The following is a 16804-nucleotide window of genomic DNA, read 5'->3' as shown; positions in this document are numbered from 1 at the left end:
TGACTTTGTTAACCCTGGATAGGTACGGTCCTCGGACACCCCTTTAAGGGTATACTCGGACGCGAACGACCCCGACGCCAGAAAAAATTCTTGAAAAATCAGTTTTTGCAGTAACCTCCTTTTTTCTTTTGCCAAAAAAAACTTCAATGAATGCTTAAAACAACTGTAAAGATAAATACTACTCATCTGCAGAAAAACTATTTATTATAAATTTTTTTAAAAATTAAGTAGAAAAAAAAAAGACCTGACATAAAAATTCATAAAAAAAAAGTTTATACATATATACACAAATCCTTTTAGGAATTGATTCTTGAATGTTTAGGACACATCTTGATGTATTTTGGATGAAGTCAGACCCATGGAGGTGAAGATCTGAAATGAGAAAAAAAGGGTAACTTTTTTTGGCCAAAAAAAATTGTCCAAATTTCATGAATTTTTTTGGGTACCCAAATGAAATAGGAAGTGGCTAATTTTTTTAGGGAATAAACATATGTTATCCTAAAATAGAAATATGTAAAAAAATCTTCATTATTTTGTAAATTACATTTATATCAGGGGCCATATCTAAAGGTAATTTTTTGAGTACTTGGAAATTTCGTAAAAAAATACATATATTTAATATATAATATGATATTTATGCAGGTAAAAATATAGCAAAATATCACAAATTCTATAGGGAACAAGAATATATATAGATAGGGCAGCTTACGCTTCGGATATGTCCACAAAATGGCCGCCAACCACACTGACTCAGACTCCCTAATCTGCCACTTGAAATGTAGGAAGGGTATGTCAATTTCAAGGTGTTATTTACTAATCTAATTATTATTGGATATGCATAAAAATTGTATGGTGGGTTGCTGGATAATTGTCGATTATTTTACGACTATAAAATTAAAATTCTGACCCAAAAAATTTTTTTTGAAGGGAAATAAAATCGAAAAAAAAAAATGTAAAACAATATTTTAGCTAAAAAAATTTGATGATATTCAATCAAAAAAAAAGTAAACAAAATTTTCCGACAAATAAACATCTAGAGGAATCATTACTCTGTGATAGTTCCTTAGTACGTAGTAATTTTGAAAGAATTGGGAAAAAACGAAAAAATGGCAATCACCGGAAAATCGAACACATACCTATATATACGCCATATCTGGCTAAAAAAAAGATAGGCATGGGTAGCCAGATCATCTAGAAACACTTTCCAACACTATAAAAATATAAGTTTTGCGACACTACTTGCCAATTCCTTACGGTAACATGACTAAGCAAAAAAATGCAAAACAAATAAAAAGGGGCACTCGTGGAAAAATGGCCATTCTAATATACGGCATTTCAGAAAAAAAAAATTTCAGCCACGTGCTAGGCAAACCATCAAGGCATATTTTCCGACAAATAAACATATAAATGAAATATTACTCTGTGATAGTTCCTTAGTACGTAGTAATTTTGAAAGAAATGGGAAAAAACGAAAAAATGGCAATCACAGGAAAATCGAACACATACTTATATATATGCCATATCTGGCTAAAAAAAAAAATAGGCATGGGTAGCCAGATCATCTAGAAACACTTTCCAACACTATAAAAATATAAGTTTTGCGACACTACTTGCCAATTCCTTACGGTAACATGACTAAGCAAAAAAATGCAAAACAAATAAAAAGGGGCACTCGCGGAAAAATGCCCAACATTCTAATATACGGCATCTCAGATAAAAAAAAAAGACATGCACGTGTTAGCCCAACCATCAAGGCACACTTTCTAACACATAAACATGAAAAAAAAATCAATAATATACGGCAATTCCTTACTACGTAGTAAATTTTTACAAATATTGAAAAAAAAACAGAAATTGGCAACCGCAGTTAAATACCCAATATACCAATAACTACGTCGTATCTGACAAAAACAAAATCACGCATGGGTAGCCAGATCATCTAGACACACTTTCCAACATTAAAAAAGCAAAAGTTTTACGACACTATTTCGCAATATCTTACGGAAAAATGACTTGGCAAAAAAATTAAAAAAAATTAAAAAGGGACACTCGCGGTAAAATGCCCGACATTCTAATATACGACATCTCAGATAAAAAAAAAGACATGCACGTGTTAGCCCAACCATCAAGGCACACTTTCTAACACATAAACATGAAAAAAAAATGAATATTATACGGCAATTCCTTACTACGTAGTAATTTTTACAAATATTGAAAAAAAAAACAGAAATTGGTAACCGCAGTTAAATACCCAATATACCAATAACTACGTCGTATCTGACAAAAACAAAGTCATGCATGGGTAGCCAGATCATCTAGACACACTTTCCAACACTAAACAAGCAAAAGTTTTACGACACTATTTGGCAATATCTTACGGAAAAATGACTTGGCAAAAAAATGAAAAAAAATGAAAAAGGGGCACTCGCGGTAAAATGGTCCTCGTGGTGATGAACGACATTTTAACTAAAAAAAAAAACATGCACATGGTAGCCAAACAATCCACCAAGACTTTCCACAACTGATAACCTATACAAGTTGCACCATTCTACGACAATTTCATAATACGTAATAACTTTGATAATTATGCAAACTACCTCAGAAGGGTAAACTCGGACGCGAACGACCCCGACGCGTCTCAGAAATCGGGGAAGGAGTACAGCTACAGCAATGCACATCTGGACACTACTAGAGCGTGTAGGGGAGACACCTCCTGCAGGTCGATCACCCACAAATTTAGTCACAGGGGTGAGTCACGTGAGAAAAACCTGTTATTTTTTGACGCTCGGGGTCGCAAACGACCCACCGTACCTATCCAGGGTTAAAAGTACAGTATGCAGGAAAACTGGTGATACTTTTTTTTTTCTTACTTCGGACAAGCGTTGTTATTAAGTTGCCACTTAGTATCAAATCTTATATTTCACTTGGTAAACATGTGTATGTATGAGAGAACATTGGTCACTTATGGATAATTTTATCATTGAATAATGTTAGATCGTTAAAAAAATAATTTCATGCTAAAATGATACTTCAGAACAAAAATTAAATATGCTACTGTAGCACGAATCCCTTTGTCAGTGTGACTCCCTGAGAGTCAGTGAGACTAGTCTTTAAGTTGTCTGTCTGGATAGAATGATTCAAACTAGGATAACAGTTTAAGCAGAGCCCTATAGTCGAATGATAACAATTTATGCATTTGGGGTATGATTTCAAAGTTATTACTTATTTTTTGCTTATGTCTTTTTGTGTATAAAACAAATGTTAGTTAGGATTGTGATTTCAAAACTTGCAATAAATTATTACAAGTCATAGTTTAGACTATAGTCAACGCTACGTATATAATTCTAGTCTCCCAATGGGTTTTTATCAGTTTGAGTAGAAATAAATAAATAAATAAATAAGCCGGGTGGTGAGTTATCTTCGCTATTAGAAATACAATTAATTCCATCTTTCTATTATTTTACTTTTACTTTACGAACGGAAGACTATAATTAGGTCAAACATGTTCAGTCACACGTGTTATGTGCAGATCCTACAGAAAGACAATAACAACGTATCTTAAATTATAAAAAAAACAATAACAACAATAATAATAATAATTATAATAATAATAATAATAATGATAATAATAATAATGGTGATGATGATATGATGGCTCTGGAGTCTAGGCCTATGCTATAGGCTTTATACATCTTCACCTTCAGCGGTTGTGCAGCAGCGGGATCTCTAACCTCCTAGTATGGCTTTTTAATTTTTCTCCTTCATTGTATTGTTTAGCAATCTATAAACAGTTGTTTCATTGATGTTAAGAAGATTGGTTATATCTATTTTTTATAGAGAATCTGGTGAAATAAGCTTAACTAGAGTTACAGTTATCCGGTAGCTTTTGGGTAGTCCTAGCCATATTTGCCACATGACTTGCTTGTGAGAGTGCCACTGTGAGACTGCCAGTTGATATTCGGTTAGACACCGCCTACAATTACATCTCCAATACGTTCTTTACAATAAATACATAACTATGGTGGCTAAAAAGTCACTTATTAAGAACTAATTTTTTTTTAATTTTTATCATAACTAAAGATTATTGGGTTAATTCTTCCATAACGATCTAGCTGATATTTTGATAAAAAATATAGCATGAATTCTTTAAAATCATGCTTAATGAACTGTATCTTTTATTGAGCTAAGTTTCAAAATGCTTCGTCCCAGGATCCTAGTCTCATTAGAAATGTGAAGAATGTTAGAGTTGCCCGTTAGTTACTTTCGAATGAAAATTGCTGAATTCAGGTATTACCAGGTTTGCTGTATACTGTACAATGTTATCTATAGGGTACAGTAAAATTTATAAAGAATTAATTTCCTTATATAACATACTGTAATTCAAACTAAACCCCTATTGGAGTATGTATTGTAGCCAATTTTTCCGTAATAAAAACCACACACTCCCGAGTCGTAGTCTTCAATATCATCAGCGTCTTTTCGTTGCAGTGGTACACCAAGTTATTTTGGGCAACAAAGCATTGTGATATAAATTTCCTTGGAAATAAAACACATTAACTTTGCTCTATTCTACCTCGTAAATCTTCTCTCTTCCCAGCTGGTTCTGGTATCTGTATATGCCCTCTCTTACTAGGCTCTTCAAACTTCCAAATGGCAACTAGCCAGAAAAGTTCCAAATCTATCATATTTTTTTGAGAGAATTATCTCTTACCAGCAATTGAACATATCTCCATTTTACTCCCTCATCTGTGATACAATCTTTTCAGCCCAAACAAGACAAATTTAAAGCAATTTGTATTTTTCCTAATGATACAAACCTTGAGCTCTTTATTAGGGGATATACTTTCAGCAAAGCTGGAACACTAGGCATAAGTTAGCAAGGGGTAGGGGGGTCACACATACACCAATGCTCTATCGTCACTTTTGCTTGCAGGCAAGACTTGCCAGGGGATAGGTGATGGCGGGCCAAATCTGGTAGGGACGTATCTATGCTCCTAACGTACTGAGATCAGGGTCGTCTCATTTGTCGAGAAGGATCAGGGCTCAACACTCAGTCTATGACCTTGTGAATCTAAGCAAAGATCGTGTTCCTGGTGATCCTGCTCTTGACCTTCCCCGTGCTGACAAAGAGTGCTGACTATCAGGGGAGAGCTCCTGTGGTTCTCTTGAGGTGGAACCTCAAACTACTCCCTGGACAAAGTTGCAGTTAATCTGGATTATCAGTTACATTAAAAGAACTACGAATCCAGAAGGGCCCAAATCTAGGATCCGCTACTCCCGGATTGAGTCTTGGAAATAAGCTTAGGGATTAAGCCGACATTACTTCTCCCAATCACCTAGAAAGGGAAATGTGGTAGGAAGCACCATGGAGTTCACCGACACTTGTGGCCATTAGCGGGAACACCATCTTCAACGTCAGGTGAAGATCTGATGTTTGGCGTCATGGATCGTAGGGGGCACCCTTCAGGGACCGAAGGACACAAACCATGTTCATGGAGGAGGTTTAACTTCTGACTGGGGACATGTAAGCTCGAAACTCCACACGTGGAGAAACAATACTAATAAAGAGGAAATGTTTGCTCCTTTCAGCCTAAAGGTGAGGCTCAAGCCTGAGTGGTAGCCTTTCACCACTGAGATCAAGAGGAGTTTTTCCTCCCGAAGTTATCGAAGGAACTCCGCTATTGCTGGAAAGTAGAATCGAAGGGAGATATAACCATCCGCAACACCAACCACAGCAGAAGGCAGTCCACTTACCCAGGTAAATGGCAGCTGAAGATTTCTGGAGGTATCCGGAACATCCTATTCGAAACTTGTTGCTAAAAACCTCTCTGTGTGAGGAGAAGCTGGATAGTCTCCGGGCGTGAAAACGTAGGGATCTTACGGCAATGTGGAAGATGTTCACATTTGGTTGTTTTAATAGGTCGTGTCGTGGAGGGATTTCCATCAGCAGGTCCAGGAATCATTCCACATGATGCCATAGTGGAGCTATGAGGGTCATTGCTAGGTTTACGGATGATCTTGGCTTGTTGAGCTACCTTCTCATCAGACAGAACGGGGGCGAAAGGCGTTGTCCCACTTGCTGGAATGCATCCTGCCATAGGGCCTGGGGATCAGGGACTGGTGAACAGTAAAGCGGGAGCCTGTTGTTCAGGGACATCATGAACAGGTCCACTGTTGGGGAATCCCACAAAGTTAGGACTTAGTTGGCTACTGGATAATTCGAAGGCCATTATCTGAGTCGTCATGCTCAGATGTCCACGAGCACATTCCTTTTGTCCGGAATGAAGCAAGCTGATAGGGATACCAAGTTGTCTTCTGTCCATCTTAGTATTTCCATTGGGTCCTTTGACTGGCCAGACAGTACTACATTGGATCCTTCTCTCTGGTTATGGTTATTTTCCCTTTGCCTACACATACACCGAATAGTCTGGCCTATTCTTTACATATTCTCCTCTGTCCTCATACATTTAACAACACTGAGAATATCAAACAATTCTTCTTCTCTCAAGAGGTCAACTACTGCATTGTAATTGTTCACTGGCCACTTTATTTTTGGTAAGGGTAGAAGAGACTCTTTAGCTATGGTAAGCAACTCTTTTAGGAGAAGGACATTCCAAAATCAAACCAATGTTCTCTAGTCTTGAATAGTGCCATAGCCTCGGTACCATGGTCTTCCACTGTCTTGGGTTAGAGTTCTCTTGCTTGAGGGTACACTCGGGCACACTATTCTATCTTATTTCTCTTCCTCTTGTTTCATTAAAGTTTTTATAGTTTATTTAGAAAATATTTATTTTGATGATGTTACTGTTCTTAAAATATTTCCTTTTTCCTTTTTTCCTTTCCTCACTGAGCTATTTTCCCTGTTGGGGCCCCAGGGCTTATAGCATTCTGCTTTTCCAACTAGGGTTGTAGCTTAACAAGTAATAAAAATAATAATAATAGATGGAAAAGGTGCTGAGAAAGGTGCTGAGAAAAGGTGCTGCCTTGTTTGTCTATGTAAGCCCCTACCGTGGTGTTGTCGCTCAACACCATCAAGTGGCCTGCCAGGAACTGGTGGAACTGCTGTAGGGTTAAGATGGCTGCCTGCACCTCTAGGAGACTTATGTGCCAGTGCCTTTTGGATTTTGACCTGAGCCCGGAGGCCATGTGGTGCAACATATGGGGCACCCCTATCTTATTTTGATGCATCTGGAAGAAGCATCAATTTTGGGGGTGGGATGAGGAGGTCGATCCCTAGGCAGAGATTCTTGTCTGTTACCCATCATCTTAGGTCCATCTTCTGCTCGGGTTCCATAGGGACCAGAGTATCAGGAGAGTACTCAAGCTGAACGACCTGTATTTTGCTTGCCCCTGAAGAAATTGGATTTGTAGGAGTCTTTCGGTTTCGGTTTTTTGCGGCCAAGGAGGAAGAAAAAAAAATGGTGGTTATTGTTTACCCAACATTAAGAATTGATTTCTAATAGTTGGCAACAGCATTGGGATGGCAAAGAACAATGCAATGCCTATCAAATAAAAATTCTCATAAAAATTGCAATAAAATTTAAGCTGGGTGATGATTTCAAAAAGCCTCACTCCTTTACACTGGGAGCGTTGCGTGCAACTATCCTAGCTCTCTCTATACAGTGTGTATTCATTTACTGTGGTAAAAAATTACAGCTACATTTGAAATAAACCAAAATTTGATTAAACTGTTGTTTCACCTAACTGTATCCAATAATACTGCATGTAATATTCCTATCTTACTATCATATTTATAATACAAAATATACCAAATTATAATCTCATGCATTGTTCACATTCAAATCAGCTGACCAAATCTGCGTAGTCCGTCGTCAACCTATATTCACTTTTACGTTATTATTTGACTGTTATGCCCATTCACTTTCACAGAATTACCTCACTGATATAACCTATCATGCATATTAGTATGATATCTCCTTACCATTATTATTGTCCTTCACTTATTATTATATCCTTAATCGTTTTCCTAAATCCCTTTCGCACATTTACATTGCTCTAACACACATCTACAACGTATCTTTCCAACTCTTTTGATTATCTTTATTTTTTGCAATTTCATTCATCTTCTCTTTTCTAGCATTCATTCATCATTTTCACCTTATTAATCATTCTAAACCCCTTTCTTATCACTCATTCCACGTATTTGAATAAGTTAAGAATAAACACAATACTCTCTGTTATTGATTTGCTGAGACAACTCGTAACCTATGCCACTACCCAACTTCTTATGTGTTGTCTCTTATGCAGTATGTTACTGTATACACTTTGTTAAACAGAAATACAGCTTATTTTACAAACTAAAACCTTAAATATCTCAATAATAATTTTTTCTTTTAAATAAACAAACAAAACCAGTGCATTCAAATACTTTTCAACAGCTGATATATATATATATATCTCTCTCTCTCTCTCTCTCTCTCTCTCTCTCTCTCTCTCTCTCTCTCTCTCTCTCTCTCTCTCATATTTCGGGTGTATTTTATCAATCTAAGTATTTTGGGTGCCGTGATCAGATCAGCTGATCTGAACCCAAAATGCTCCACCGTGCCACATAACATGGGATTAGAAAAAGGCCTAGACGAGTCCATAACCTCTTTCAATCCTGTGTGGCAAAGACTACTCTGGGGAGGACCAAACCCACGAATGGGAAAGGTGTCCACCACGAGTAACAGGAAAGCTTCAGACTTTGCCCTTCCTCTGCCGGCTAAGCAAGCTCAGAATGAGGAAGAGCACCGTCATCAGCATACTCATCAGGAGCTGCCATGGGGCAGGAGCAGCACCTTCCACAGAAACAGGAACATGCTTAAGACTTTGCACTCCCTCCGCCAGCTGCCATCCCAGAGCGAATGGAGTGCGTCGTCATCAGCTCTGAAGAAAACCACTTGGGAGAAAACCTAACCCGCGAATGGGAAAGGTGTCTCCTGAGAGGTGCAACATGCTTCCAACTTTGCCCTCCTTACACTGGCTGAATAAGCTGAATGATGGAGTGCAACATCGTTAGCGCTGAAGAAAACCACTCGGGAGAAAAACCTAACCAGCAAATGGGAAAGGTGTCCCCGAGAGGTGAAGGAATGGGCTTCAGACTTTGCATTCCCTCCAATGGCTGCCATCACAAAACGAAGGAGTGCATTATACTCAGCGTAGAGGAGCAAGACAGATGTCAAGCACTGGGTCGGCCGCAAGCAGCCTTCCCTCCAACGAACTCGCAGGATGCGAGCGTCATCTACTTCAATACCGTTAAGAAGCCTCTACACGGAGAATGACTTCAGCCTAAGGGTTGTCCGGCGTCAAAGGGAAGAGATCGTAAAAAAAGGTTCTCCGCCCTTGAGGAACACCTGACACTACACCATCTCTGAAACAGCAAAATAAGCAACAAAAAATTAAAAGAACAAATTAGTCAGAGGCGAGTTAAAAAAGGTTAGGCGGTGGAGAGAGGCGAATGTCCACTCTCCACCAAGCTGAAAGTGAAAGTGACGATAGAACACGTCTGTGTGTGAGCAGAGTAGACAGTGTTACCCACCTAACCCGCTGCTAACTAGAGTTGGGGTAGTTACATATCACCAGATGTCTTATGGCTAGTTTTCTAGCTTTGCCGAAAGTATATTCCCTAATAAAGAGCGAAAGGGTTTGTATTTGATGTTGAAACAAGTAAGTATTCAAATGTCAAACTTTTTTTTTTAATCTACACTATACTATCTACAAGCGAGTCGCCATTACGCACATAAGTTTTACTTAAACAACAAAAACTTTATCCTGTTTACTATTCCCTTTAAGTTGAGGGGAGTTATGATGATTTGAAATAACTTGGTATTATTTATGGTGGATCATCTTAAAACTGTAAATGTACGTATTTTGTACACCTAATATTCCTTTCTCAAAGTACAGTATTATGGAATATTGATAAAATGTTAACCAACTCTTAAGAACATGGGGAAGAAACTTTGTAGAGTTTATAAGGCGAGACAAATTCTCAGATTATGTGCCTCTTTCAAATGGTCTTCTCAAAAAACTGCTTTTTATTAATAAAGCCACTTTAATGTTACTCCTATCAACTAGATAACCAGTACCCAGCCTGTTTGCTTGTCTAACAAAGTTAATTCATGTCTTCTGAAGAACATAGAATTTGAAGGACCACAAATTAGCTTTTCAAATTAAACAGAAATAACTATGGTACATAATAGTTGTATTTACCTTGACACTGAGTTTCTGCCCTTCTTCCAAGTATCCTCTGTCAAACACACTAGCAGTAATCTTCCCTCCAGTAATTAGCAGTTCAATGGGAACAAAGGACCAAGAACTGGCAGCACTAGAAGTCTTCTGGCTACCCATAACTTTTGTGAGCTCCACAGAAGATATGTCACAGTCAACACCACTATCCTGAATATCTCGTGGAGGATGGGCAGCTCTTCCTTTTTTCCCACTTGCAACCATTTGTGATATGAGCCTGCAAAAATAATTGGCACTTATAATATAAAAAAACACTAAAAAAATCATGCTTTTAATATGTATTTTTTCTCTACAAATAACAAAGGGATAAAAAATTAATATGAAGCAACATATATATTTATATATATTATATTATATATATGGATATATATATATATATATATATATATATATATATATATATATATATACTGTATATATATATATATATATCTCAAAAATTTTAAGTAATTTTTATTTTTTCTAACATACTTACCGAGAACTACTTTCTTATAAGTTACCTGTAATCTCCTCTCTACCGACCAGAGTTTTGTGTAGGATACCCTAAAACCCGTTTTCTATGGAGGGCTACCTAGGGCGTAAGAGAACGTGCCCCGAGGGTAGCTTTGCGCTAGGTCGAGGTCCGCTTGGGTCGTTAGCGTCAGTAAGTTCTTCGGATGTTGCACAATACTCGCAAGGGCAGAGGCACTCGGGGAAGGAAGGGAGGGCCATTACCCGAAAGTAGTTCTCGGTAAGTATGTTAGGAAAAATAAAAATTACTTAAAATTTTTGATTTGTTCCAACACGAATACTTACCTCGAACTACTTTCTTAGGAGACTTACACTTTAGGAGGCGGGAGTGCCATTCTGACCTTCAGACCCAGTAAGCGGAAGCCAAGAGGCCTAGGTATAAACGAAACATACTAGGAAAACGGACGATAGGGTAACTACACAAAGAGCTCATGTTAGTGTCTAAGTACTCACCCTTTGAAAAACTTCTTCTGATGTTGAATCCAGTAAAGTAGTTGCGGAGAACGTGTTATCCAATGGTTACAAGAGGGTTATCTCCGATAAGGATAGGGAAAAACGGGGAATAGGATGAAAGGGAACGAACCTGTGTCTCCCGGTTTGCTATCCACGATTGAGCCTGGGGCTTTTACCGTTAAATCACTTGGAGAGCGGAGATGACTGTTCCAATGGAGAACCCATCTAAGGACTTCCTCGAGTAGTCCTTGAGGTAATGGGCAGTAAAGGTCGACTGGTTAGACCAGGTACCTGCCCGAAGGATCTGACCCACTGCCATGTTTTTCTCAAAGGCTAAGGAGGTTAGGTTAGGTTAGGTTAGGTTAGGTTAGGTTAGTTCAGACCCCTGATGTCATGGGGTTTGGGATGCCTGGCAAGGCCAGAGCTTCTTCCCTGTAGGCCCTGGCAATAACTTGTCTCAACCAGAAGGAGATGGTGTTCTTGGATACCTGTTTCTTAGTAACACCCGTGGAGACGAAGAGGCTCTTGATGCCTGGCCGGAGATGAGCCGTCCTTTCAAGGTATTTTCTAATGGCACGGACCGGGCATAATTTCAAATCCTCAGCATTCCCCGTCCTAGGGATGGCTGGCAGAGAGAAACCTTCGAATTTAGGATCCCAGACAGCTGGATTCTGGGTCTTCGCCACAAAAGAAGGAACGAACTTGAAAGATATTTCTTTCCACCCCCTCGAATGAGAGACGTCATAAGACAGCCCATGGATCTCCCCTACTCTTTTAGCGGAAGCCAAGGCTAGCAAAAAGACTGTCTTGAGAGTGAGATCCCTGTCTACGATATCTTTCATTGGTTCGAAGGGGGGGGGCCACTAAACATCTTCAGGACCCTAGCTAAGTCCCACTGAGGTACCCTAACTGCTTGTGGGGGGCAGGACTGCTCGAAGCTCCTGACAAGCATCGAGATGTGCCTAGAGGAACCCAGGTCGATGCCCTTCAGGAGGAAGACTTGGCCCAAGGCGGCCCGTACTCCTTTTATGGCTGGGATTGACATTCCCATTTTGTCCCCGAGATATACCAGAAAATCCGTTATGTCTGGAACCGAGGCTTTGAGGGGTTTAATGTGCCTCGAAGCGCACCACTTCGTGAAGGAGGCCCACTTAGCTTGGTAGACCGCTGCCGACGACCTTCTCAGGTATAGCGACATCCTCTTAGCAGTAGCTGATGAATACCCCTCCTTCTTCAGGAGTCGCTCGATAGTCTCCAGGCGTGAAGACGTAGAGACTGTGGGTTGTCGTGAAATCTGAGAAAATGCGGTTGTTGTAGATCTGACCTGTCGGGGAGTGGCCACGGAGGTTGACTCGCCAGGTCTTTTAGGTCTGCGAACCACTCTCTCTCCGGCCACCAGGGCGCTACCAAAGTCATCCTTAAGTTCCGGGCAGTCCTTACTCTGTTGAGTACTTGCCTTATTAACGTGAAGGGGGGGAAAAGCGTACACGTCTAGGTTGTCCCACCTGTGCTGAAAGGCATCCTCCAAGGCTGCCTTCGGGTCTGGGACAGGAGAACAATACACGGGAAGTTGAGCGTTCAGTTTGGTTGCAAAGAGGTCCATCACCGGGGAACCCCAACGTTGGATGATGAGCTTGGCTACTTCTGGAAGGAGGGACCATTCTGTCCCTACTATTTGGCCCATCCTGCTGAGGACCGTCGGCCAGCACGTTCTTTTTCCCGGGGATGAACCTTGCTAATAACACAACCTGGTTCGTTTCTGCCCAATCTAGAATCTCTAGGGCGAGATCGCACAATTCCCTTGACTTCAAACCTCCTTGTTTCTTTATGTACGCTACCACTGTGGCGTTGTCGCACATCAACGCCACAGTGTTTCCCCTTAGTAGATCTACGAAGTGTAGGCAAGCTTTCTGGACTGCCTTCAACTCTAGGACATTGATGTGTAGGTCCTTTTCCACGTCCATCCAGGTTCCTCTCACTGTCTCGTCGAGGAGATGGGCTCCCCATCCCTGGTTGGAGGCGTCTGTGAACAGAAGTAACTCGGGAGGGTCGTTCGCGAAGGGCATCCCTTTGAGCGAGTTCGATCGGCAATGCCACCATTCCAGGGAGGGCATTGTGTTTGGTAGGACTGGGATTAGACTTGTTGCGAGTCCAGTTGGCACCAGAGGTTCTTCAGGTTCCATTGGACGGCTCTGAGCTTGATTCTCCCCTGGGGAACCAGTTTTTCCAACGACACAAGATGCCCTATTAGTCTTTGCCAGTCCTTCGCTCTCCTGGGTTGCCCTGATAGGAACGGACGAAGGATCTCCATCAGATTGCTTATTCTGTCTTCCGAAGGGAAAGCTTTTCCCAGAAGGGTATCTAGTGTCATCCCCAAGTAGGTCATTCTGGTGGAGGGGGATAGATTTGATTTTTCCGGGTTGATCACAATACCCGGATCCTTGCAAAACTGGAGAAGTTTCATCCCTTGCTCCTTCAAGAGGTCCTTCGAGGAGGAAAGAAGCAACCAGTCGCCCAGGTACCGGATGAGGCGAATGCCTCGTTCGTGAGCCCACACTGAGACTGTCGTGAAGACTCTCGTGAATACCTGGGGCGCTGTTGACAATCCGAAGCAAAGGGTCTTGAATTGCAGGATCTGGGTGCCCCATTTCACCCGGAGAAACTTCCGACTCGAGGGGTGGACCGGAATTTGGAAGAAGGCGTCCTTGAGGTCTATGGTCATCATGTAATCTTTCTCTCTCAAGGACAGCAGGACTGACTTCGGAGTGTCCATTTTTAAGTCTGTCTTCTTTATGAATTTGTTGAGAGCCGACAGATCTATAACCGGCCTCCACCCCGCTGTCGCTTTTTCCACCAGGAACAGACGACTGTAGAAACCTGGGCCTGGGTGTAGGATCTCCTCCATGGCGCCCTTCTCCAACATGGAGGACACCTCCTCTTGAAGGGCGGCCCTCTTCAACGGATCCTTGGGGACCAGCCACTCCGACCGGATGGCCGGAATTAGAGGGGGTGGTTCTGCTAAGAACGGTAACCTGTAGCCCTCCTTCAGTACGGACACTGTCCAGGGCTCTGCTCCGTGAGCTTTCCATGCTTGCCAATATAGTCTGAGGCATCCCCCAACCTGAGGCTTGGGCAGGGATAGGGGGCCTCCCACTCTATCTCCTCCTGGAGGAGCGGACTGAACGGCCTCTCCTGGAGGCAGAATAACCTGTCCTAAAGGAGGCTGAAGCTGCTGGGGCTCCTCTACGGGGGGGCTGAGGCGCTGAGGCCCAGGAGGAAGAAGGAGCTTCTCGCTTCGTCATGCTAGGAGAGGCCTGAGACGTCGCGGCACTGTCTGAGACTGACCTCTTGTAGGGCGGTCTCCTTGTCGGCGTAGGCCTGGGCGTGTTTAATTCTTTCCTTTTAGACACTTTCTCCATAATCGTTTCCAAGTCCTTTAAGGGGAACAAGGAGTCACCCCACAAGGGAAGGCTCCTCATGGCCCGCGCCTCTCTGTCTGGGACCTTTCGGGACACCTTTGCCAGGATGGTGTCTCTCTTGCGAAGCACCCAATTCGCTGTCAGGGCGAGGGACTGGTACGTCAGGAACTTAAGAGTCTTGCCCCCGGAGGTGATAAGTTCCCTCAGGAGGCTTTGCTGTTCCGGGTCTGTAGGATCAAAAGTAGCTTGCACCCCTACTAAGGTGGAAGCCCACCAGTCTAGCCAAGAGGAGACGTGTACCAGGTCCCTTGACATTTCCTCCATCATCGCAGCCTCCGATGGAGAAAAACAGAGTGGGGCTGAAGAGGTTCTGTCCTCCGAGACGCCCTGGCCCAGGATGTCGAGAGAAGGTTCTACTTTGCAGGCTCCCGGCCGTCGCCCTTCTGGTACATAGACCTTGCTCTGCGTTTTGAGCCCCTGGAGCAACTTAGAAGAGCTCTGAGTCTTGGGGGCTTCGGCATTACTTGCCACCACTCTATCCACGTGCTCCTGTCCCAGGACGAGATCCCGGGCTACAGGAAGAGCCAGGGAGGTTTTTGGCTGGGCAGGGGCCTGCATCAACCGGATAAGGCTGGACCTCCAATAGTCCTCGTCGGTAGCTGCCGGTTCTTCTATCTTGTGATGCCTCCTGATTAGGCCAATCACTCTTCTATAGGCCGAGTCCTCCGTCGGGGAACCCTCTCTACCGTCGGCCGAAGCCTCGGCTTGAGCCCGGGGAGCCGGGTCACCGGGCACTCCCACCGGGCGCCTTGGTCTTGGCACACCAGGCACTCCCCTGCAGAGGTACTGGTCCTCCCCGGCGGAGATCTCCGCACCAGGGGCGGGGGTTCGGACAGGCATCGCCGACCCGGCGAGGACTAGTGTCCGAACATGTTCCCTGGGGGACGAGGACGCGGATCCCGTGGGCTGACCCGACAGCGGGAACCGTTCCTTTCGGTCCGAGGGCCGCACCAGCTGGGCTGGTTCGGCCAGGCTGCCCGTAAGGAAGCGCGGTTCCCCCCGCTGGGCGGGGGTGAACCGGAGGCTTCGCGGTCTTATGCCTGCCTGCAGAGGCCTTCTCGCGTATCTCCCTGCGAGGGTCATAACCATGCTTGGAGGATGGTCTCCTTGGCGAGAAATCCCTGGATCGCCGGTCCGGGGAACACTGTAACTCCGCCTTACGGGGTATGAAAACCCAATCGCCATCGGGTGACCTACTCCTCCTGTGTTTTCTTCGTGGAGAACGGGAGCGCCTCCTGCTGTACCTGGAACATGATCTTGAGCGGGAACGCCTGCTCCTGGACCGCTCCCTCTGACGCCGATGTTTCCTCCTGGCTTCTTCACCCGACGAGAAAGACTCCTCTGAAGAGCCCGACGTCACTGTACTTACCGTACGGCGGGCGGGGAGCGGGGACCGCGGGGGTCTTCACGACTCGTTGTGTACCCGAGGTAGAAGGTTGCAGGAATTCTTCAGGAACTTCTGTGAGAAGGGTTGGAAACGAGGGTTGGGCGCCCAACACTAGGGAACCAGGAATCCAGGCCCTCTTCCATCCGCATAGGGGACCTACCTGGTGTCTTAGGAAGCTTCCATTCGAAGGCATCACTCCCTGCGAAACCTAACTTACCCTGGTTGTCGCCGCCTGCCGAAGAACCTGAAAAACAGGCCCACGAAGGGGGCGAAGACACAGAAACAACGTTGCTACACCACAAGGGGTCATCGGAGGAAACGTGCCCTCCAAGCACAAGGGCCGAGTCTCCAGAGCTCCCTGACACAGCACTACCGGGCTCCTCACTAGCCCGAGAAGGCCCCCGCAACCCCCACTTCACATTCACCAGACTCCTGGGGAAGAACGCTCGGTTCTTTCCCCACGATGGACATACCTCGTCCCCTACTCTGGGTAGGGGAAGGCGAGACAGAAGCCCCGTCGGACCGTTCACTGGGCGACGGTAGCGGCGAAGAAACACTAGCTTTCCTGGGTGAACGCTTCGACGATTTCTTCTTCTTCGTGCCGTAACGCACCCACTGAATATCACTCCAACCAACACACTCGAGGCACGTATCCGAAGACGAAACAAACTTTGCCCCTACAAGAAGAGAAAAGGGAGTGAGGGTCCACCTCAGGTTTGGAGAGGAACGC

At 43.5% G+C, this 16804-nt stretch overlaps 1 protein-coding gene across 2 annotated transcripts in view; it reads right to left on the bottom strand.

The window, feature by feature from the left end:
- Window positions 1-16804, bottom strand: part of Vps13B (vacuolar protein sorting 13B) — a 418333-nt gene that overhangs the window by 146532 nt on the left and 254997 nt on the right. For both annotated transcript variants that reach the window (XM_068386782.1, XM_068386783.1), the window contains one exon: window positions 10210-10462. In XM_068386782.1, the coding sequence (XP_068242883.1) occupies window positions 10210-10462 (253 nt within the window). The remainder of the gene's footprint in view (window positions 1-10209; window positions 10463-16804) is intronic.

The sequence above is a fragment of the Palaemon carinicauda genome, chromosome 14 (assembly GCF_036898095.1).
Source record: "Palaemon carinicauda isolate YSFRI2023 chromosome 14, ASM3689809v2, whole genome shotgun sequence".
Taxonomy (NCBI): domain Eukaryota; kingdom Metazoa; phylum Arthropoda; class Malacostraca; order Decapoda; family Palaemonidae; genus Palaemon; species Palaemon carinicauda.
This window is presented reverse-complemented; position numbering and strand designations above follow the sequence as displayed.